The sequence below is a fragment of the Phaethon aethereus genome (assembly GCF_964289735.1).
Source record: "Phaethon aethereus genome assembly, chromosome: Z".
In the NCBI taxonomy this organism is placed as follows: Eukaryota; Metazoa; Chordata; class Aves; order Phaethontiformes; family Phaethontidae; genus Phaethon; species Phaethon aethereus.
In genome coordinates this window covers 53,775,759-53,799,310 of record NC_138577.1, presented here as the reverse complement: position 1 = coordinate 53,799,310, position 23,552 = coordinate 53,775,759, and the positions used below count along the sequence as shown (strand labels likewise).

The following is a 23,552-nucleotide window of genomic DNA, read 5'->3' as shown; positions in this document are numbered from 1 at the left end:
CCAGAGAAAGGTCTCTGGCCATTGTATTCACTAGGACAGAAAAAAAAGCTATGGGCAACAATAGGCAAAAACATATCTGATTCACTCATATGAAAACTATTAATTGAACAAAATGTTTATGTTGTGCTTCCTGTGTGCTTGTGGAGCAGTGAATTGTTTTGCATATGCATTGATTTATTTACCTAAGAGCTGAATTTTCACCTAGTGGTGTAAGGCTGGAGAATGTATCAATCGGACCTCTTTTGCGGACCATATGGAGGGGGAGTGGAGCGCGTGGAGCACTTGTAGCCGTACTTGCAACACTGGAATCAGCAGTCGACAACGCAAATGCGCTGGGTAAAAACAAGTTCAGGTTTCCATTGCTGTTCATCAGAATTTCCGAGCAGAATTTAAATTTTATGAGCACTGAAACACACTAAGATATAGTTGTCCTATACACAAGCACTTCTATTTTTTATGAATACCAAAAAACACTTAGGAAAATAGATTTTTCAAGGGTTTTAATGCATGGTAGCACTATTTTTCCTCCTTCCTGCTTCTGTCAAAAGTTTAGATAATACTAATGGGAGATTATAACTTTCTTTTTAAGCTTCACCTGAAGAAGCAACAGAAAATTAAATTCGTAATTTTTGACTTGCAGAGCATCAGTGTGTCTTTCAATTTTTTACTGGAGAAAATTTACTTCTGTCTCGTTCGGAGAGCCAAGGAATTGCAACTTTTACAGAGAGATCTTTCTACCTGTTTCACAGACATTTGGATAGAATATCTGTAAACAACATTTAGATTTGGTACCTTGTGAAAATGAAAACCTTGTGGCACTGGGGATAAAGGGAGTTTTACCATGGACTTGAATGGAGTACATTTCACCATATCTCAGCAGCAAGCTAAAAAATGCTTTCCTTTTAATTACTCAGTATGATATCTCTCTTTTGTGGGTCATTTATACACCAAGAGAAAAAGAATAAGTAGGTAGAGAAGTGGGAACAGAATAGAGCTGAGTAATGAAAACAAGTGTAGAGAAGACTAGACTAGGCTAGGCTAGGCTAGAATAGGGTGGCATAGAGCAGGGCAGAGAAGAGTAGAGTAGAATAGGTTATTTAGGAAAATAATAGAACAAAATGGGAGAAATGAAGAAAGATGAAAGAGTATAACAGTTTTGGGGCAAAAAAAGATGGCAGGAAAGACAGAGGGATTAAAAAAAGAGAAGTTTGCGTAAAGAAATGTGAGGAAAACTTGGATATGGCTATACAAAAGCATGGTAGTTTAACAGAAACCTTAGATGTGCAGAATGCTTTCCTATTTCCTGCCATCTAAACGCCACTTTGAGCTGTTTGCCTAAAAGCTATTTCTAGAATTTAGGGATGTCTTAATTTCTCCTTCATTCATTCATTTTCCCAAGCAAGTTTCCAAATAATTAGCTCCAGTTTCTGCAGTTCACTGTTCTTTTGCATTTGTTCGTTAGGACCTGCAAGCACAACTGGAGTGACCAAAAAGAAACAAAGCGTATTGTCTGAACTTCACAACACCACTCTTGTAAAAAAATCTGCGGGTGTTACTTCCTTTCAGTGGCACCTTTGCCTCAGTCCAGCTAGAAAAATATGATCTGAACTATATCAAAACTGCAGTCGAGGTTCTCTCAACTGAACACTCCTACAAGTCCTAGTCCTTCACTGGGGCCAAGTGTGAATTATGGTTTAGTCCCATGACTCTTTTTATGTAATGTAACCAGTACAAACAGAAGGCAAACATGTTTTGTTCTGTGACTTTGATTTTTTGTGGTGATTTCTTAGTGTTATGTGTCAACAAAAAATCTGATATTTAAATTGATTTTGTATATAGCATAAATAAACTGTGCTGTAAGTCTGACATTACCAAAACATTACCAACAATAAAGCATGATACTTATGCCATCTTTTCTAGTTCAGGCCTTGAAGGAGAGTGTCATGGTCCCACGATGCAGTATAGAGTATGTGAAAATCCTTCTTGTCCTGCTGGCATGCCTGCCTTTAGGGACTGGCAGTGCCAGGCTTTCAGTGTCAGATCTTCATATCAGAAGCACGTGCACCAGTGGCAGGCTGTCATCGACGATGGTAAGTATATACCATCTCCCACGTTCTTATCATCTGCTGATATGGCTTATAGCTTGTTGGTATTGTTTTGATTAAGAAAGATATGGTAAAAGCTAAAGCAAACAAACAAACCCCAAGCCCAAGATTTTTAGTAAGTAATTTTTATTTCATAGACAACGTCTGGTGGTATTTTCACAGGTTCTAGAATCTTTTGTCATATATTCTTATTGGATTAGTCCTTCTTGATATCTAATGACTGCATTTGAAATGAAATTCAGTATCAGTTTGGTCCCATTTAATCAGAAATGTAGTATGAAGTGACTCAGAAATACAGATTTCTAGAGGGATGCTACATCATTAAGAATGTGTATATCCATTATACTTCTACCTAGAAAGCCCAAAAGACAATATGGATATTGTGTGCTTCTATTTTTGAGGAAGGAGAGAGCACTTTTAGCTTGACACTTGAGTATTTCACATACCAATGTTTGATTTTGGCATAAATCCCTGTGTACTTCATACTGCCAACTTATCTAAGATCTCTATAAATCCTAACAGCTACTGCATGCACAATCCTGGCATACTGCATGGTTATACTACATACTTCAGTGTAACAAACTTGCTTAGATACCGTATCATTAGGATCATGCTCAAGTAGGAGTAAGTTGTGTTAGCAAGGATAATGTTGGTGTAAAATATCAGCAACCAGAAAACAAAACATTCTACCCAAGTTCTTGCTAGGAATATGAGCAACAGCTGCCATTCCACTGAACTTTCTCTAAAGTGTTATGAGATAATTTATTTAATTTAAAAAAAAAGAAAACAAGAAAACAACAGAAAGACTTCAGTTATGAAAACAGTTAATTTGAGAAGTTAACAAAATCATAGCAACTGGATATAAAGAAGAGCGTGGAATGACACAGGAGTACTGTAAGTATGTGTTACCACATTTTAAGTAGTTCATTATTGCCATTTATATTTAACTCTTGAAACAAATTATCAGAAAACATTAGAAAGCATAGATTTTAGGAGAACTATTTTGCTGAATCCCCAAAAATGTGAATTTATTATCAAGAACTTACTTTAATATATGCCTAGCTAAATAACGTTTTTATTTCTTCTAAGCCTTTTCTCAAGGTGCCAAAGTGAAAACTTGTGAGACTATTTTCATTAGGCTTGTATGTTAGCTCATTTCATAGTAAGGAGAACTCTCTTCAGCTATTTTGTAAGTGCTTATCTAGTGAATTAGTTTGGGTTTGTTTTACTAAATTTCATTTTAGTGCAGGAACACATGATTTATATCCTAGGGGATCAAAAGGTTTCAGCCTGACTTTAAATAATTCAGTCATCTGAAGAATCCTGACACTCTTCTGTCCCATGTTAAGGAGTACGGATGGTTGCTTTCATCTAGCTTTGTTCTGAGACATAGTGTTGTCTTGAGGTGTCCCCCAGGAGACAGAAAAGTGAACACCATCTAAAGAGTTCCAATATTACAGAAATGCATTGTTCCCAAATCCTTAATTATTTGCTCTCTTAGCCTTTAGTAGACATTAATTGTGCATCATGTCCAAAATAGTTGCTGTACTTGAATGAGGTCTCCTATAGTCTGTTGAAGTTGCCTGGTGCTGTTGAGTTACTGTCTCTTTGAGTTCAGTGTCCTTAAAATAATGTTTAGGCTGTTGATCCTGTATTCCTTTAAAAAATGCTGATACATGCTTAAAGCTCCCAGCGAACTTTGGGATTACTGTCGAAGAATTATAACAGGAATGCAGAGGGCATAAAATCAGGCAGAGACTCACACTTCTTAGCTGGAAATAGCTTGTGTCTGACTGCCTTCACGTGTTGGCAAAAGAGATCACATCTGTTTGCACCAGTCCCCTAGAGACACCCAGTAGCTGTGTCAATTTTAGTAAATTAAATGTGCCCAGACCACTCTCTGATGTGTAAGTCAGCTGGCACAGAAGTCCTGTGTCCATACTTTTCAACTCTTTTGCACTCTAAAAGGGACAGTGACATCCAAGCTGTTTTTTGAAAATGGTCCTTTGCAGGTGGCAATTTCCAGGCTAGACCAAACTAGTGAGAGTTAGCACTTCCAAAAATTGTTGCATAGACTGTTTTACAGTTCAGCCGTAGAGACAGTAGAATTCCAGTGCCCAAGAGCATTTCCTGGAACTGTTTAATTTACTAATAAAAACGCACTCCAGGAATCTAGAAGTCAGTATGAAGTCAGAATGGCATAGACTGTGTCCAAGTGAAATCAGTTTCAAGGTCAAGACTGACTTTATCCTTTCAAAAATCTGCAACAGATTTAGGAAGAAGTTCTGAGTCAGTACACTTGCAAATAAAGATATGATAAAATCACATAATTTTTTACTCAGTTGACCACTGAGAGGAGTCTTAGGTTTTTTTATTTGGTATTACTTTGGCAATGGTGAAGCAAACTTCATTATTTATAAGTTATGACCATTAGGAATACATGCATACATAGGACATTGTTAGATTTTTATTCTCTTTCAGAATTAGAAATGATTTGCAGAATGTTTTAGAAATGTGGTAGAAAATTGCCTGACCCTGGTAAAGATGTTAGAAAGAATGTGTTCAGTTTTTTGTCTTTTTTTTTAATGTGGACTTTGTAAATCCATATATTTTTCTTCCCAGGGTGTCTCAGTTACTTAATTTTTTTCTCTTTGACCTGCATAGTTAGAAAATCTGGAAAGTGTTACGTTTCTTTTTTAACCAATATTTATGATCTGCCAAAAATATAGCAGAATGAAAGTATAGATTACAACCAAAATATTCAGACAGCTGTAATGTGCATATTCTTAATTGCAACAATGAACATGACATGAGTACTATGTAGGCCAAGTTTATAGCAGCATTATGCTCTAGCAGGAAAAAGAACTTGAGTTTTTCAGACAAAAGGATCAAAGTATTTTTGTTTTCACTGTATCTAAGATAACTTGTTATGCTAACATCAATTCATACCACACAGATCAGCAAATATCAGTTTTAAAAATAACGATAATAATTCTGTATTTGTTAAATGACCTTTTACCAATTTAGTGTTTTTTCCATCAACTGCTACTACAGAAAAACCATGTGCATTATTCTGTTCACCGGCTGGAAAGGATCAACCCATTCTTCTAACAGAAAAGGTGATGGATGGGACTTCTTGTGGCCAGCATGGGTTAGATGTCTGTGCAGATGGTAGATGCCAGGTATGATTTACTTGTTTCAACCTGCATATACAGACACATGAATGCAAGCACATACATTTGTTACGCATGTGTGTTATTTCTCTGTTGCAGTTGCATGTTGCCATATGCATGACCAAGACCAAATGGCTCTTTTTGTATCATATTAAAATATTTTAAGCTAATTTCACTCAGTGCAACACAGTATGTGAAGCAGCTGAAGGGTCAGCTTGGGTAACATGTATCTGTGATAATAAGGTTGCCTATAACAAACTGCTGCAGAGTGGAAAATGAGTATAACTGTTTTCATCTTCATCCTCAGCTTTCAACAGGTTGGGAAATTTTGCCATGGGGTGTACATATGTATGTCTAATTCTGCCTTTCTCAACAGTACGAAAATTTACATCTAAATAAACCAGGACCGAAGGAGCAGAATAACAGATAATTAAAGCTGAGTGCTTATGCTATTCCTGATCCTCAGAACTCATTTGGTTCATAGTTCTTATGTCACTTTTATATTGCCTCATATGGAAACCCTTCTATATCAAAATCCCACAGGGCTGGTTTTTTTGTTCATTCGCTTCTCATTGCACTGATTGAATTCAATAGAAAAAACAACCTTTAATACAGAAACAGCATGGCTAGATACTGTAATAACTTCAACAAATTAACTTATAGATTCATGCATGTATAGATATAACAAATGCGTTATACATACATATAGCTTCCCTTTCTCGAGTGACTGAGTGTGTGCAACAAGAATACTCTTAAATACTTTGCTGAATTGGGGCTTTAGTTCACCATGTAACAACTACAGGTTTAATCACAAAGATAATATATAGCCCATTTTTCCTGAAAAAAATGTCATTTGTTTTATCATCCATGTTTCACAATTGACTGATAAAGACCCAAAAAAAGCCTTAAACCAAACTCACCTGACTAAGACTTAGTTGACTTCTTGGCATATCAAGGGTCAGAGAGACAGCTGCTAATCAGATTTGATAGTCTAATTTGTAAGGTCTTCTACATTTTACCCTGTCTTCTTAGGCAACCCATTAGGAAGAACTTCGGGGACTACAGCTGTAGAGTTAGGTATTTATATCTTGTAGACGTGCTATTTTGGATACGCAGCTCTTTGAATATTTATGCCATAATCAGTATTTTGAAATCTTTATTGCTTTTTTAGGTAGAAGAACTCTAATAAAAATTCTGTGCATAAAGTGAAGTAACAGTCTTAATGGATTGGAAATTAGTAACTCCTTGATAGACTGTGGTTTCTGTTCTTAAACGAATCCTTTATCTTCTCTTTAACCTAGCTTTTATCTTCATTATTTATCAAACACTGTTGGAGTTTAATTGGTTTTATCAGATGCATTTATACAGTGCACAAGATTACCTGGTTATCTTTCTGTACTTAAAGGGGGCTTATAAGAAAGATGGGGCCAGAATTTTTAGCTGGGCCTGTAGGAATAGGACAAGGAGTAATGGTTTTAAACTAAAAGAGGGCAGATTTCAACTAGATCTAAGGAAGAAATTCTTCACAGCGAGTGTGGTGAAACACTGGCACAGGCTGCCCAGAGAGGTGGTTCCCCATCCCTGGAAACGTTCAAGGTCAGGTTGGACGGGGCTCTGAGCAACCTGATCTAGTTCAAGATGTCCCTGCTCATTGCAGAAGGGTTGGACTAGATGACCTTAAAAGGGGCCCTTCCAACCCAAAGATTCTATGACTCTTTGATTCTATTAATTTAATGTATTTAATATATTCCTATTGTCAAGCTACAACTGATACTTATTGATAGAAATGGGTCTAACATAGTAATGTGGAAGTACTTGAGTAAACTGAATGTTTTTTAAACTAAATATTTTTAGAAAAAAAAAATACAATTTGTATCTACATATTCCAGATGTGTTCACATCCTATTCAGAATAAGACGTTGGGCAGCACTTTACCATATGTGTGTAGCAAAGAACCTCCCATATTTTGAGTAGAAAGCAGTAGACTTGCACATGTTGCAGTCGCTGATCAGGACAGCCTGTGGTGTGTATGTTGCATGGTGGCTCAGAAGTGCCAGAGGTCCTGGAGGGAGGTGGGAACATGGTTGTGTCTTGGAGAGCAGCTGGTATATAGGAAGAGTGAATGCAACAGTATACATAAAATTATAGAAAAACTTCCTATGGAAGGGATCTCTGTACATGAGCTAGTGCAACCTTCATTCTGAGCAGGGCTAGATCATTTTGTTTAGGGCATCTTGCAGAAGGGTGAGATGTCTACTACTAAAGGCAGCTTTATGAAAAACATAGCCTGTGTCTCAATAGCTTTACTTTCTTTTCCCACAGAAATTTGGCTGCGATGGCATATTAGGATCTGTGGCTCGTGAAGATCATTGCGGTGTATGCAATGGTAATGGAAAGTCATGCAAGGTTATTAAAGGTGATTTTAACCATACCAGAGGAGCAGGTAAGTCTGTTTATTTCAAATACTCAGGAAACTAGTAGCCGTTTGATTACTTTGACGTTTGAGAACTTTAAAAAGCTATACTTTTTAAAATTATGCAGTTTCTCACAAGAACTTCAGATCTACTTTTTTAAAGATAGTAAGACATTTAAGATAAGAATACATGAGTATTTTTAAATGTAATTGTTGCAAAATTATTGCAAATGGTTTCACTTATAAAATTAAGGAATGACCTAACTTGCCTTCCATTAAGACAGACATTATTTCATACAAGAGCCTGATTTTGAAAAAGTCTGTGAAATTAAATTTATATTTTTAGTAAATAAATGAACCGTAAACTCTTATAGTGTTTAGATTCATTCAGTGTTCTTCAAAATAAATATCCAAATTATGATCTGTTACATAGAGTAACATCATTAAACCAAGACAGGCAGTGGGAGAACATAAAGCCAAATGTGTGAAGTCTTATATCTTTTCATTATTCATTGTTTTATACTAATAATAACATATCATAAAAACCAAATAGGTTTTCTGATGCAGAATGAACATGAGATTTTCAAACACTGCTGTGATCTGTTCTTTGAATGAGAATAGACTGGCTCCAGTACAGTAGTGTTGACAGAGTAGAGGATTGAAATCCTAATGATGTGTGCCATGCACCATGTATACCTTCTCTCAAAGAAAAGTCTATGAAACAGCTTTTGGCCAACTGTTTCCAGCATTTGTTTGCCATTACACTTTCAGTTTCTTGAGTGGAGAATATGCAGAATTTCAAGACAGTAAGTAAATCACATCAAAAAATAGTGTAATTAGAAGCAGACAGTATATTTTTGAAAAATCGAGGTCTTCAATAGGTTATAGACTGAAATATAGTACTTTTTTTAAAAAAGAGAAGTTAGGCATAGTCTTCAGATGTTTACATCTGACCCTGTCTTAAGCTGAAGGTAATGCAGAACAGGGATTACAAACCATGGATGAGTCTGGAGGACTACAACATCAAAAACTACGAAGAAGGTGGCTGCAGGTAGAACTTACAATGCGTCAGCTCTCTCTTATAGCTAATGTGAATATACACGCACTTTCAAGTTTATTCAGCATTCTCTGTCGATCCACAATACTGTGGTATTGCCCTCTAAACAACTGTGTAAGCTATTTTCCTTCTCAAGATCCTGAACGGTCAACAATACTTTGAAAGTATTATCAGCTCTTAAGGAAATTAAAGATAAATAATGCTGCTTTGCAGCAATTTAATTTTCATGTTTTAGGATTATTGATAAGGTGTTGTAAACACTCATTATTTTGTTATAGAACATTACATAGCTACACAGAATAAAAACTTGGTTTACCGTCCACTTACTGAAGTTCACATAGATAGTCTAAAATGTATTTTTATTTATTTATAACATTCCTGCTTGCACAGTGTTTTTCACCCTCATTGGCTTTTCACCTCTTTTTATTTAAAGCAAATTGCTCAACAGCATGGCTTAGTCCCACAATCTAAAGAAGCAGTTGTAATGTAAAGCAAATATCTAATAAGTAGACTTCAAAACTAAAGCCATTCATAACAAGGTTTGAATGTCTTAAAGCAAGAAGAGGGAGGTGGAGCACAAAATATTAAAAACAAAACCCAAAATCAAATAGTGAGAGGATGTTTCCCCATCTCTGGAAATATTCAAGGTCAGGTTGGATGGGGGTCTGAGCAACCTGATCTAGTTGAAGATGCCCCTGCGCATTGCGGGAGGGTTGGACTAGATGACCGTAAAAGGTCCCTTCTGACCCAAACTATTCTATGATTCTGTGTTTGGTTTTTAGTGACATCTTTTGTCTTTACACGCTGAGTGAAGTTGGAATTATTTTATGGTCATCGGGTGGTGATGATGATACTAAATACTTGGACAGAGACAAAATCATCTACTGCAGCCCCAACCTGCCCAGCCTCACTAGTTGTTGTTATGTTTTACTTAGCCATACTCTTTTAATTCTATATCATGGTATATATATTACACATGATGCACAGTTTCTTAGCTTGTTTCAACATTTTGCAAGAACCCTCAAACCATCGCTATATAAAGTGTAAGTTGTTACATTTAAAAAGTGAAATAGGGGAGAAGAAATGAAAAAACATATAAGATGTACTTTTCTACGCTTTTGTATTTAACTCGGGACATCTGGTCTCATGTCTAGGTTATGTGGAAGCTTTAGTGATACCTGCAGGAGCAAGGAGAATCAAAGTTGTGGAAGAAAAACCAGCTCACAGTTATTTAGGTAAATGTCACATGTTTTAGTGTTCATGTCCTGTTTTAGTCAGCACTGAAGAGTGACAGCTGAACATGCTTTTATGATTAAACAAAACTCTGAGTGGAAAAAAAAATCCGTCAAGAATATGTTTAAAGAAATTTTGTAGAAATAACAAAGTAGAAGAATGGCTATATCACCATTCTTCATATAGGTTCTATTTTGAACTTTTGTCTCATTTTGTTTTGAGAACGTTTCAAAGAATGTATTTAGATTATTTCAGAAAAATTCTGCATACTTTAACATTTTCAATTTTTCATGTGGAAAGCACTAAAGAAAATACTTCACATTAAAAATAGTGAAAAGAGTTTTATGATGAAAATGGAATAATTTGTGCTCAGACAACAAAAAAATACACTGACCAACATACAGCAAATCACCAACAAAGTCAAACAACATTTCTGAAATTATACTAAAAAAGCAGAAATCTTTTTTTTTACATTATTTTGAATTGTCTGAATATTTTAATGGACAAATTTAATCACAATGAATTTGTTTTTTCCATTTCTATGAAATGGTCTCTCATCAAAAAAAGAAGTTTTTTAATGATTTCTAAAGCTGTTCTGTAGGAGAGTATAATTTGTTACTGGTTTTTTTACAGGGTTTAAGTGAATATATGAAATATCATAATTGGTGCTGTACCATGCACTGCTTACTTTGAAATTGAGAGAGACCTAGTGTGAGTAACAGGACAATGAAATGAAAAATTCCCTGGTTTGATGGCTATTTTTAGTTCACATAAGTAATATCTGCATTTTAAGAAGATTTTTACCAGAATGTTCTCAGTACTTGAATTGAGAGAATGTTGAAGGTGGTGAATCTTAATTATGAGAGCTTAAGTTATCAATGGGTGACTCTTTGTTTATCATGGGATCTGCACCTGCCCTGTTAAGATATCACAGGAGATGCAGAGATCTGGGTTATTTCATTGTTCCCCAATGGACCATAAACATGGATATGTAAGAGTGTCAAACTGATAACTTAAGTTTCACTAACATATTTTCTAAATTTTCCAAGTTTTTTTCCCTCTGTGTCTACTATGTTAACATATGTGGACAACAGAAATACTATTATTTTTTATTTTGTAAAGGCAAAAATAAGTGAATGTTGGAATTTTATTTAGGGAAATTAATTCTTGTTTCATGAGTAGCAAACTGATTCATCCATTACCTTACAAAAGGCAAAAAGAATGTATTGCTATTGATGCCCATGAAATAATGTCAGTCATCCTATTTATTTCTGACAGGTGCTAATTAGCACAATATCAGCTCTTAATTCCTTGTCACTTTAATTTTACTTTTCTTAATTTCACTAATGTCGGTCTGAATGAGGATCAGCCAGCATTTCACTGCAATATTTTTTTGTTAAGCCTTTATGGGGAAGGAGGAACAGGTCTGTTTGTTACAGTATTTTGAATTAAAACCTCTGTTGTTGCACCATTTTTTTCTTTTTTTACTAGCGGAAAGTATTTAACCTTTCTTCACTTATAGGAGATTTATTCTGAAAGCATAAAAATCTGAATTGAAAAGGAGCAACATTTTGAATAGGAATATTTTTGAATAGGAGTAACATCAGGAAAGTTTCAGGGAGAAGACATAAATCTTTCATCTTAGAAACAATATTCTTCAAAATACTGTGACTAAAAAGGTGAAATTTAGCAGATTAAATTATCGTGTTTCTGATTTGTTTTCGATTTTGTTCTTTGCTTTTGTGTACTTGAAATGAATCAATACAGGCCAACACTATTTCTATGTTGCTAATTGTCATATACAGATTATAGGATTAAATAACATAGCTCATTATACAATTAAGAATCGTATAGGTAGAAATAAACACAATTTAAACCACTGTACTCTTGAAAGTTGTGGCTTACAAAGTAGAAGCTAATTTAAACTGAGGGAAGATCTGTTCCATGTTGTACAGCATAGGTCAAATACAGAGGCAGTCAAAATAAAATGCCCTTCTCTGGGTTTACTTTGCGGTCAGAAAGCAGAGTCACTATGATCTGGAAGCTGCAATGGTGTTGCTAAAGTGATTAGCTACAGCCCACATCCGTAGCATGATTGAGAGATTGTGCTTTCAAAGCAAATCTGCAGAGGAGTTCTACCTGAACACCTCAGATACTTTCTTTATCTGAGGTATATCAACATACAACGCAGTAACAGGAGTTCTGGCACCCTAGGAGAAAAGATAAGGTATGACTTGCAGCTGCATTTACTGAATTGATTGATCTGTTGAGGTCTGTCCTTTCTCTTCACCTCTGTGGGGAGGTAGGAGCAGTGATATAGCCAAACACCAGGTATTCCTCCCTCCTGAAGCTAAACAAGAAAATGCGTAAGTGCTTCCTCTTTCAGGAGTGGAGTATTGAGGAACAGGATTATTTGTAGCAGTATAGAGGGGGGGAGCATTTATTTAATTTGAGAATATTTCCTAAAGTATATACTTACTAATTTTGGAATTAAAATTCATTATTTTAAGACATAATTTTGAGATTCACTTTTAAAGAATAAACTAGCAGTGATAACCCTGTCTGTTTATAACCATGTTGACATGAGACTTGGCTCATTGTCAGTTACTTTAAAAAAATTATTGTAAGAACAAAAGTATAAAAAAGTTGTTTCAAGCATTATCTAGATTCCTATGGTCTAAGATAATGTCTTTTATCTCACTAAATTTTCATTTATATTTGGCAGGTGTTAAAAGTTTTTTCAAAAGAACTTCTTAATGTTGCATACAAAAAGGAAGATTACATTATTTTTGTATAAGAGATATACTAGGCTTTGAGATTAGAGAGCTCATTCGTGTGACACTTGTATAATGGCATGACAGGTCCAGGCCCCATAATGAATTAATAAAATTGGTTAATGGTATATAGTCATACAAATGACTTACAAGCTAAAACCTGAGATTTTTCTGTGCTAATTGGAAATGAGAGAAATTATTTGTTTTCAGCTGAACTAAAGTGGATTAGCTGTATCATTATTCTCAAATATGTGATCAAGCTGCTTCGGGAATCTAGAGCCTTTGGACCTGCAATTTAACACTGCGTGACATTGTAATTGCCAATTCTCTTATAGATATCAAGTCCATATTTGCATTGTGTTCTCTCTGATTTCCTTTATGAAATATGTTTCCTAGTTAAAAAAAAAAAAACAACTTGTTGGACTACATTTTGGAGGAGGAGGGTGTAGGAAATCAGATGGGGTCTGACAAAGAGTAAACAATTTTGAATCCCTCATTTCTGACAATGCTAATGGTGATAAAATTCCATGGACCAAATCCTTAGACTGTGTAATTCCTAATTTCGAGGAAAGACAGTTGAAGACCTGGTGCCATAGCAGAGACCAGAGTCCACTGAGACATGTTTTCCTTTCATATATAGAGGGCCATAGAAGATGGTTCATAAGTAACACTTTTTGAAAACATCTTACATCAAGATGAAACAAATGCCCTCTACATAAAAAAATGGATTGACTTCACAGAGCTCTCTCTGAAAAACAGCAGTGAACAGGTTGAGAGCTTATGGGTAAAAATTAGGGGCCAAGCCAACAAAGGAAACTTCGTGGTTGGTGTTTACTACAGGCTGCCTGACCAAGGGGAGCCTGTTGATGAAGCGTTCTTACTTCAACTACAGGAAGCATCACGCTTGCAGGCTCTGATCCTGCTTGGGGACTTCCATAGCCCAACATTTGCTGGAAAAAACGCACAGCAAGCTGTAAGCAGTCCAGGAGACTCTTGGAGTGCATTGAGGATAATTTCTTAATCCAGGTGATAGCACAACCAGAGAAATGTACCTTGCTGGTTGCTTACCAACACAGGTGAACTATTTAGAGCGGTCAAGATTGGTGGCAGCCCAGGCTGCAGTGATCATATCCTGGTGGAACTCATGATCTTGAGGGATATGGGACTGATGAGGGCTAAAGCCAGGACTCTGAATGCTAGGAGAGCAAACTTTCACTTTTTTAAAGAATTAGTGGATGGGGCCCCCTGGGAAACTGTCCTCAGGGATAAAGGAGCAGAAGATAGCTGGCAGCATTTTAAGGACATTTTTCCTAGATTGCTCTCAAGAGGTCTCAATTCCCACATGTAAGAAATTAGTCAAGGAAGGCAAGAGACCTGAGTAAGTATGACTGAGTAAGGACCTCCTGGTCAAATTAAAGTGCAAGAAGTAAATGCATAGGCAGTGGAACCAGGGACATATATCCAGGGGTGAATATAGGGATGTTGCTCAGATGTGTAGGGATGGGATCAGGAAAGCTGGGGCACAATTGGAGCTGAATTTGGCAAGGAATGCAAAGAATAACAAGGGCTTCTACAGATATGTTAGTTAGAAAAGGAAGATTACCAAAAATGTACACACACAAACACACACCCTGATAGATAACACAGGAGAACTAATGACAATGAACATGGAGAAGGCTGAGATACTCAACAGTTTTTTGCCTCGGTTTCAGTTGTAAGCACTCTTCCCACATCTCTCAAGTCCCTGAACATCAAGGCAGGGACTGGTGGAATAAAGTCCCTCCCATCATGGGTCAGACTCGAGGTCATGTGAGGAACCTGAGCATACACAAGTATATGGGACTCAATGAGATGCATACCAGAGTCCTGAGGAAACTGGCTGATGTAGTTGCCAAGACAATCTTAAGCATATTTGAAAAGTCACGGCGGTCAGGTGAGGTCCCCAGTGACTGCATAAAAGGGAATATTGCACCATTTTTAAAAAGGGTAATAGGAGGACCCTGGAAACTACCAACCAGTCAGCCTTACCTCAGCTGAAATTTTCAAAAAGTTACTCAAATCTCAAGTCTTAATGTTCTTAAAATGGCTTGAAGGGAATACATGATAACCTGAATGGAGGTGAAATAATTACCCTTGACAAAATATATCACTGAAGGTGCTCTCTTAATTGCATATCGGATATTTTTTGTATTTTCTTGAGAAAAATAAAGGTCAGTCAAGATGAGGGTTTTTTTGTAATTTTCTGGGGTGTATGACTAAATTTTGCACAGAGCAAAAGGAAAAATTCACAATTCACAAAGATGTCAACTTCCCTCTTATTTTGGTACAAATACCTTTTTTCTTAACTTCTCTGTAAAGGGTGGCAATTTCAACTTAAGCAAAAAATGCAAACTTAAGCAAGAAAAAGTCAATACAGTGGTGTAGTATTTTACAGTTTCCCGTAGAAAACAATAAAAGGATTAGTAGGCACAGATTTAGCAAGTGGAGGACTAGGACCGGAGCACTGTTGCTCCTCACTGAGCACTGGGAGATGCAGTAGCTGAACTGTGAAATGTTGGATCTCTATGGCTGTGTAGCCCCTCACACCTCATTAAAATTGAAAGAGTGTATATCCCTGATACAACAATTAAAAAATACGTTGCACTCATCACCATTACTTGTCTTTATGATGATGGCTATTATATGGTCTGCAGAGATACATTTGTAATTAGCTCTGTTGTTTCAGCACTGAAATTTTGATCTTGGTTACAGTTGCAGTAAGTTTTCCCAGTCCGAGGTTTTTTGTCTTTTTCGTTGTAGATGTATTGCTTGATTTGTTTTATAGCCTGAGAAAGGATACACTTGTGTGCTGAATTTTCCTGTACTGCATTACTTTGTATAGGAAATCCTCCTCTATCAAAAGCTAAGCAGAGTGGGAGCACGTGTGTGGTGTGGAATAAAACTCAGTGAGCTTGCTTACAGTATGGGGTGTGACAGAGTCAAGAACAGAAGCTGGACTGCCTGAATCCAAGCCTAAATTTTAGGCTTGAGGATATTCTTTCTTACTTCGTCTAACCCTGGTGGCTCAAAATGCAAGCTCTGGCATATTTCTGTATTCTGGGGCTGGGATTCCAGTCCCCTGCACAGGTCTGCATGCTGTGGCACACACATTCATTTTAAAGACAAGACAAAACGATGCAAGGTCTACTGCTCTCCGGGGAGAGGGTGCTGCTCCGTCTGAGCAGCATGACCCAACCGGACCTCGGCGCTTTCGAGTACATTTGTTTTGTTTCTCCACTGGGAAGAGGATTGGCCCCTGCAGTTTAAACACTAAATAGGACTTAATTACCATTCATAATAGAATGTTTAAGCCTAAAATACCGTTCTGGTTTCAGCTGTCCAAAACCAGGACAAATACCAATTTTTAAATCTTGTAAAATCACTGGTTATTTTTAGTACCAGATTGTTCTACAGCATTGATGAATTTTATAGTCTTAACATTTATTACACAGTGCTGCAGTGGTACACATCAGTCGTGTCTTACACAATTGTATTTCTGCCAGTCCATAGACCTGTTGCCATTGTTTCCCTTAGAAACAAAACATAACAGTATAAATATGAATAGTAAAGAAGATGATTACAGTAGTGACTCACGTTAACTTACAACTTTAAAAAATAAATTTTGGACAAGGCTTAAACTGTTGAGGTTCTCTTACAACAGTCCAATGCCAAACATGCACTTTCAATGAAGAGGAATGTGTAAAACTTCTTGTCCAGAAAGTGACTTCAAGTATATTCTGCTCCACACAGTTATTCAGACCTGTTCTGACCAAATAAAATAAAGTAAAATAAAATAAAATTACAAGTCCTTCACAGAAGAATCTATTCAGTTTACTATAGAAAACTAATATAAAATCCTGTGTTCTCAATGTACGAAATATGTCTTACCTGATTCGATGATGCTTTGGAATATAAATTAGGTGAACAAGAGGAATGATTCAGCCAAAAAGAACAAGCTTTTCCTATTTGTTAGAAACATCAAATTATGTGTTTAAAGTGTGTAAAATAAAGTGGTTAGGTAGGATGACAGTAGTATTGTCACATTCTAAGGCAGAGGAAAAGGCAAAGGTAGTTACTAGAGGGGAAAGAATTCTGAACTAGATTTTTTTTGAAGTTTTAGCCTAATTCCACAAATCTTGAAGACTGTCTTGTGAAAGTTTTGTTTCCTATGCCTTTACAGATTACAGAAATGACCACCCTAGGAATAGAGAATGGTTGCCTTTGCCTTAAATTAATTCACTGATCAAATTATGAATTATGCTGGAGCCTGTCAGTCTCTTCAGGCATTAAAACACTGATGTTAACTTCAAGTAATGTTGAACACACATGGTTTTGCCAAGCTTTCCTTCCGGAACATGTTTCTGAAGCTGGTTCCAATTGAAGTTCATGTATAGTAGGATCCATAAATATCTTTGCAAACAGAGTTAGGTGATTTCACCTACTTGTTAAATTACCCAAACAAGTGAAAGGAAGCCCAAATCAGTACTGACCAGACACCTTTCATATTGGTCTTTTCTTTCTATTTTGCAGCCCTTCGAGATGCTGGAAAACAGTCAATCAATAGTGACTGGAAGATAGAGCATTCAGGAACATTCAATATTGCTGGCACCACTGTCCATTATGTTCGGAGAGGTCTCTGGGAGAAAATATCAGCCAAAGGTCCCACAACATCACCTTTACATTTACTGGTATGACAATATGGATTCTGTTTTTTTACCTGATTCCTATCAGCATGGTAACTAATATTTTTTTCCAGGCTCCTGAAGATAATGAGATCTATGTAAGAAATGCTTTTTTATATATATATATATGTATAAAAATGTACATATATATACACACCTGCTTATTTATATAGATCTGGAAGCCCACTTCTAAAACAATGCATTTAAATTCAATAATAATCTTTTATGTTGTTCAGGCAGGATGGAAGGTCTCAGCATTCCTACAGATGTCATAAAAAGCTGATGTGCTGCTTAGGGGGAAGGACTGAAATTAATTTCAGATGGTTTTTGTCCTGCCTGACTGTAGCACAGCATCGCCATTTCAGGATTGCAATCTCCAGGTTCTCCAGGCAGAATTGGAGTTTTGATGCATTTCACTGTAGGGGGGGAAAAGTTGATAGCCACCAGAAAGAAAGCAGGAGAGATAATGAGGAAGTACTTCACAATTCAAAATCCTTCAAATGCAAGAAATTGTCTTGTGTATCTAAAATAGTTTTACATCTGATGCATCCAGGAAAGACCTCCTCTATTTAAGAGCACTGAAGTCACATTACAAAATCATCCTTCAGATTTTTTGGTGAATTTTGTTTGCTTATTTCACATAGAGAGTTTTCAGCCTTTATGTTAAGTAAAATGATTTTCCCATTGTCTTGATTTGGATACTCTCATTAATTTCTTCTACAAAATCCATCAGGAGGGTTGAAAGGCTATGGAGCATTAAGTCATTCTGTCATGCATTTCAAGATGCTTTCTTCATGCTTCAGAGTTTGTCCTCTACAGTGTCTGCATACATAGATAGGTTTTCTTTCTCTGTATCTTACAGGTGCTGCTCTTCCATGACCAGAGCTATGGTCTACACTATGAGTACACAGTTCCACTGGATCCCCTTCCTGAGAATCAGAGCTCTAAAGTACCAGAGCCTCTTTTCATGTGGACTCATTCTGGCTGGGAGGACTGTGATGCTGTATGTGGAGGAGGTAAAATAAAAGAAAAATGTACAAACACACACACACATACATTAAAATATGTATAGACAATACATATATGTGTGTGCATACAATATGCATATATATGTATATATCTGTGTGTATATAGATATATCTCAATTAAAACACATGGTGTATTAATATTTAAGACTCTGATGATCAGTGTTGTGTATTTAATAGCAATATCCTCGTTGCATGCATTCCATACAATGGTGGACATACTTCAGTCTCATGATTCCTGATTATATTAAAAGAATAGTGATAACTCTAGGGAAAGATTCAAACTAAATAAAGTAGAACAAGTTGGTAGTGAAGGAACAAAACCTAGATTAGCAAGTAAATTCAGAACACAGTTTCCAAGAAGAAATACAAGTGCAAGAGCTAGAACAAGAATAGAAAGTTCATATGCATTCCACTCTGTATTGGAACTATTGAAGATAAATGATCTGTAAAAAACTTTTCAAACTACAGAAAAGCTGAACCTCAGTCTCAGATCAAATATGTACCGTTAGTAACATGAGTTGAGGATGATCCAGAAACATATGGAACAAATATTACAACAGCAGATATTAGTATGCTGATGTGATATTTTTCCTATGTTTATGTTTATAAACCATAAAAAATGTGAATTTGGAAGAACAAAATACGATTATGAAAACAAATATTGGAACATGAACAGTATTGCTGTAATAAAATCCTTTAAAACTGCTGTTTAGAAGATGGCTACTCAAATAGATAATTACACTGAAAAAATACTTCAGAGCACAACCTATAGAGATCTGTTCATGCTTTGTGCAATTAGTCAGACTTACACTGTGGATACTAAATTGATTTTTGATACCTGTCTTTCCTGCTTATGACCTTGACAGTCATGGTTGCTCTGCTCAGCAGTTCTGAAAACTGTTGTGCACCTTGTGATTCAATAAGAAGGCCTGGAAACGCTTTGCTTTCTCATAACAGCAACATAAGGAACACAGTGTTCTTAGCTCCCTTGACTCTGTGAACAATCCTGGTGTCATGACAGATTACTATAGTTTCCATAAACACGCTTTTTGTGGTTTGGTAAGAAAGCTTCTTCCCTGAAGGTATTTTGTACGTGGTGCTAGTAGCATCCTCTGTTTCTTAGTAGCGCATTCCTATTTACTTGGAATAGTCATGCTTTTTACAGTTTCCTGAAGTATTTTTAGAATAATTTTAATGCTACCAGAATCTCTCATTATTGCCCCAAATATTTCTAAAGCTGCCTATCATCTGGAAAAGTCTTAAAATGCAGTATGTCGGTAGTTTATTCTTCATTAATGCTTAAATAAATATTTAAGTGTTTTATTGTAATGTCTATTCATCATCTTCTTCTGTTGTAACTGGCCTTCGTTTTATGTTATTGTCTAAAATAGCTGAGTTAATACGAAGTTCCATAAAAGGTATTTTTACAGCAAATATTCTGAAATAGAAGTGAAATATTTTTCTTACTTTAGACAAAACCGTTTTAACTGTTTTATTAGTTCTTGGCTTAAATAGGAAGCAATCATGAAATTAAAATGCTGCATCTTGTACCCTGTGTATATATTTGTGTTTCAATTTTTAGCATCAGTATTTTGATGAATCTAATTAAAGAATATAAAATTATTGGTAGTTTTGCTTAAGTGCTCAAAGTGTATATCAGGATGAAACTATTGATGAAGCTATGTGGTTTCATGTGTGTTTACATATGTAACTGGTCTGCAACCTCCTATGTTGCAGAAAAGCTTTCTTTGTGTGGGAGAGAATACGAATACACAGATGTATATCTAAATGCAGAAAGAATTGTCAAACATGTCAGATGCTTTAGATGATAGATCAGTTGCATGTGCTGTCACAGACACAAGCGCTGTGTGAAATGTCAGCTATGGTCACACACATAATGTGCCTTTACAACTTAACTGCTCCATCTGCAGGCACATTTCTGACCGCTGGTGGACATTGCATGCTTCAGTCTGCCCTGCTCCTGCACGCACCCTGCTTGTCGGTAAACTTCCAGTTAGAACCAGAGTGTTAAAATGTAACCATGGGAATAAATGGTTATGAACCTATTTTCTACTAAGTGAAGTCGTTAATTCCAAGATTGCTCATTATCTAAAAATTGGGTTCCAGTCCCATTGCAAGTTACTGCTTGCGGTAGGTATTGTGTTAAATTCTGATTTCTAACGCTTCCAGCTTCAGGAGACCCCAGGCTCCAACCCACCGATCAGGGCAAGGTTTCTGAACAGAACGTGCAGTAGGTCTCTGCGGGCAGTACCCAACTTCCTAAATGATTACCCTACCGATCAGGTCAGTTATGTGGCCCCTTTAGTTCACGGGGCATAGTGCAGGCTCCTTACTGAAGGTTGCATGTGCTGATGCCCTTCAGCTGAGTGCTGGTCACACCTCCCGTGTACGGCTAAACCAGGCAGAACTACTAAGCTTGAGAAGGACAGAGCAGTAGGACTTGCCATTCCTTTCCTTATTTTATATATTAACTGACAAACATACTTTTCCATGTACTTTTTCTGCGAGCTTTTCTCAATGCAGGGGCCTCAGCTGTTGAGAAAGAAACAATTATTCCAATAAGACCAAGGATTCCAATTATTCCAAGGGTTTGGCCTATGACTAGTTACAGGAATAAAACAGCAAAACTCTATTGACAGTGGTGTGCAAAGATTGGATTAGAAAATCACATTGTTCCCTACAAACTTCAATACCTCTTTTAAGGCTCCCTGCTAGCTTTGATTTTCTTGTACAGGTTTTACAGTTCTTTTCAAACTGTACGTGAAATAGCTGTATCTGACAAAGATACCTCTGTCCTACCTTTTTTAACAAAGTTTTTCCCACATGCCTGTTTTATTTTTCACTAGGTGAAAGAAAGACAACAGTCTCCTGCACAAAGATTATGAACAAGAATATCAGTCTTGTGGACAACAAGAAGTGCAAATATTTAACAAAACCTGAACCACAAGTCCGCAAGTGCAATGAGCAGCCATGCCAGACCAGGTAATAGTGATTTGGTTAAATTAAACTGAAATATCTAGTTGTAAAAATCTTAGGAGCTAAGAGAGATGACTGCCTCTGCCAATGAGCGTGCAGTAAATACATACATCCAAAAGGTTATAATGCAAAATGTAGGGAAACCAGAACCACTGGCTGTTGTTTCTCATGAGTTTTAATGAAAGAGCCTTTAAGCACCATGCCTGAATCAATTCTTATTTGATAAAGCAGGTCATTGCTTTCCTCAGGAAGAGTTCTCACAGGCTGATGTGTACCACGAAATTGAAATTTAAATGCTGTTTATATAAAGAGGGATTTCATCCCATGTGTTTAATGAATTATATATTTTAGTGTTTTGTTCAATCAAGGCTTTGCTCCTTTAAAAGCTCTTAGTAAGCTCTGGGTGCACTAAGTAGTAAATAAATAAGTAAATAAATAAAAACCTGTTCATCAGGTTTTCTACACTGATGCAACTTGAAGTATAGAGACCCTTCCTCTCACTCCTCTCCTCCCTCTCCCCCCACCCCTTTCTATGTGGATCAACAGGCGGGACTAGATTCTGATGGTGGGTGGCATGGTGGAAGAAGCAGGAGGAGCTTTTTTTCACTGAATGTCACCCCAGGAGGCAGCTGCAGCATACAGCCTGTGCCCTACAAAGCCCACCCCATTTGACGTCCCCGCAGCCCCTCTGACAGCCTGTTCCTTGCACTGGCTGGCCAGGCTGGCACGGTGACCCATTTCAGAGTTTGACATCCTGTTTCCACATGGCAGCTAAGAATTATTACTAAGGAAGTCCTCAAATATTGTGTGGGCTTGGTTAAAGTATCTGCCACCTTTCGAGGGAGGGGAGAGCAGCTAGCAATAGTTGGTTTGCATCCCCAGGAGTAAGCACTGGGACAGGTTTACTGCAGTCATCTGGAGGAGAGGAAGGTGGTAATTTTAAAGAAAACAATACAAAGTAAATAAAATGCAAATAGTATTGAAGAAAGTATGTAAAATGAACCAGAAGACATAGCTTTCTTGGGAAGGATGAAATACTGAAATTGATAAAATGCAAGATATGGTATGTTTTAAGTAAGACCAAACCACTGAGGTCTGGACTTTGCCAGACTAGGTGCATTACACTTTGGAGGGATTATTTGTATTTTATTATATACATACTTGAACAGATCTTTATTTTATTTTATGAACATCACTATGCACTTACTGGTTAGAAATTAAATAGTCTGATCTTTTTCTGAGGCATTGTCAACTATAAATTTTCAATGTTCTGTACTCTTTCCAGATTATTAAATGAAACATTTTAAATGTTGCTAATTGCTACTCAGAAATGCTGTGCTGAGAAATGTAGAAAGACATCATGATCCTTAACATATATCCAGTTTTTTGTACAGTGTTAGTGATTATTACAAAACAAATAGTTCGCTTTCAACAGAAATGTAACTAAAGCACATGCTTGCATAAGTAGTTGTTTGTTATTGGTACTTGAAGAAGTGCCTTAAACTCTGTTGAATTATCTTGACAGGCTGTGATTTGTAAATTGAGTCTGATAATAAAAAAACCTTAGTTAAATGTTTTATTTTCTTACAACAAATGAGTGGCAGAAGATTGGAACAGATTTGTTAAATCTCAGTTTCCTAAAAACTCTCCCATGCAGTCTAAATCTCCTGGGATACACTTCTGTACTGCATCAGTGGCAGAGCTGTTTGATTTTTAAGGGCACATGGCCATAGTCTGGAGCTACAGAACATTTTGGGAAAATTATATTCGAATGATTGCTCTCCAGGTATATGGCTCTGCCAAGCTGCATCAGCCTTCCTTGCTGTTGTGATTTAAACAATGCAACCCGAGTTAGGCCTGACCCTGAAGAATATGAAGAAGTTTGAGCTTTCATATTTCTTCCAGAGCAGAGAGCCTTTCACGTAGGAGTGATTCCATCTTGCAATTAAGTATTTTCAAAGAATGCTGGACTTCACGTGCATGGTGTGCACATATAAGTAGTCATATAGATAGAGAATAATAGGCTGATCGGTGACTGTCATCTTTAAAAC

General features: G+C 36.6%; 1 protein-coding gene across 1 annotated transcript in view; it reads left to right on the top strand.

The window, feature by feature from the left end:
* Window positions 1-23,552, top strand: part of ADAMTS19 (ADAM metallopeptidase with thrombospondin type 1 motif 19) — a gene marked incomplete at both ends in the record, with an annotated part of 147,900 nt that overhangs the window by 97,681 nt on the left and 26,667 nt on the right. The window contains 8 exons of the mRNA XM_082013266.1: window positions 206-336; window positions 1,921-2,090; window positions 5,160-5,287; window positions 7,601-7,721; window positions 9,903-9,983; window positions 17,325-17,482; window positions 18,339-18,492; window positions 21,372-21,507. Of these exons, the coding sequence (XP_081869392.1) occupies window positions 206-336; window positions 1,921-2,090; window positions 5,160-5,287; window positions 7,601-7,721; window positions 9,903-9,983; window positions 17,325-17,482; window positions 18,339-18,492; window positions 21,372-21,507 (1,079 nt within the window). The remainder of the gene's footprint in view (window positions 1-205; window positions 337-1,920; window positions 2,091-5,159; window positions 5,288-7,600; window positions 7,722-9,902; window positions 9,984-17,324; window positions 17,483-18,338; window positions 18,493-21,371; window positions 21,508-23,552) is intronic.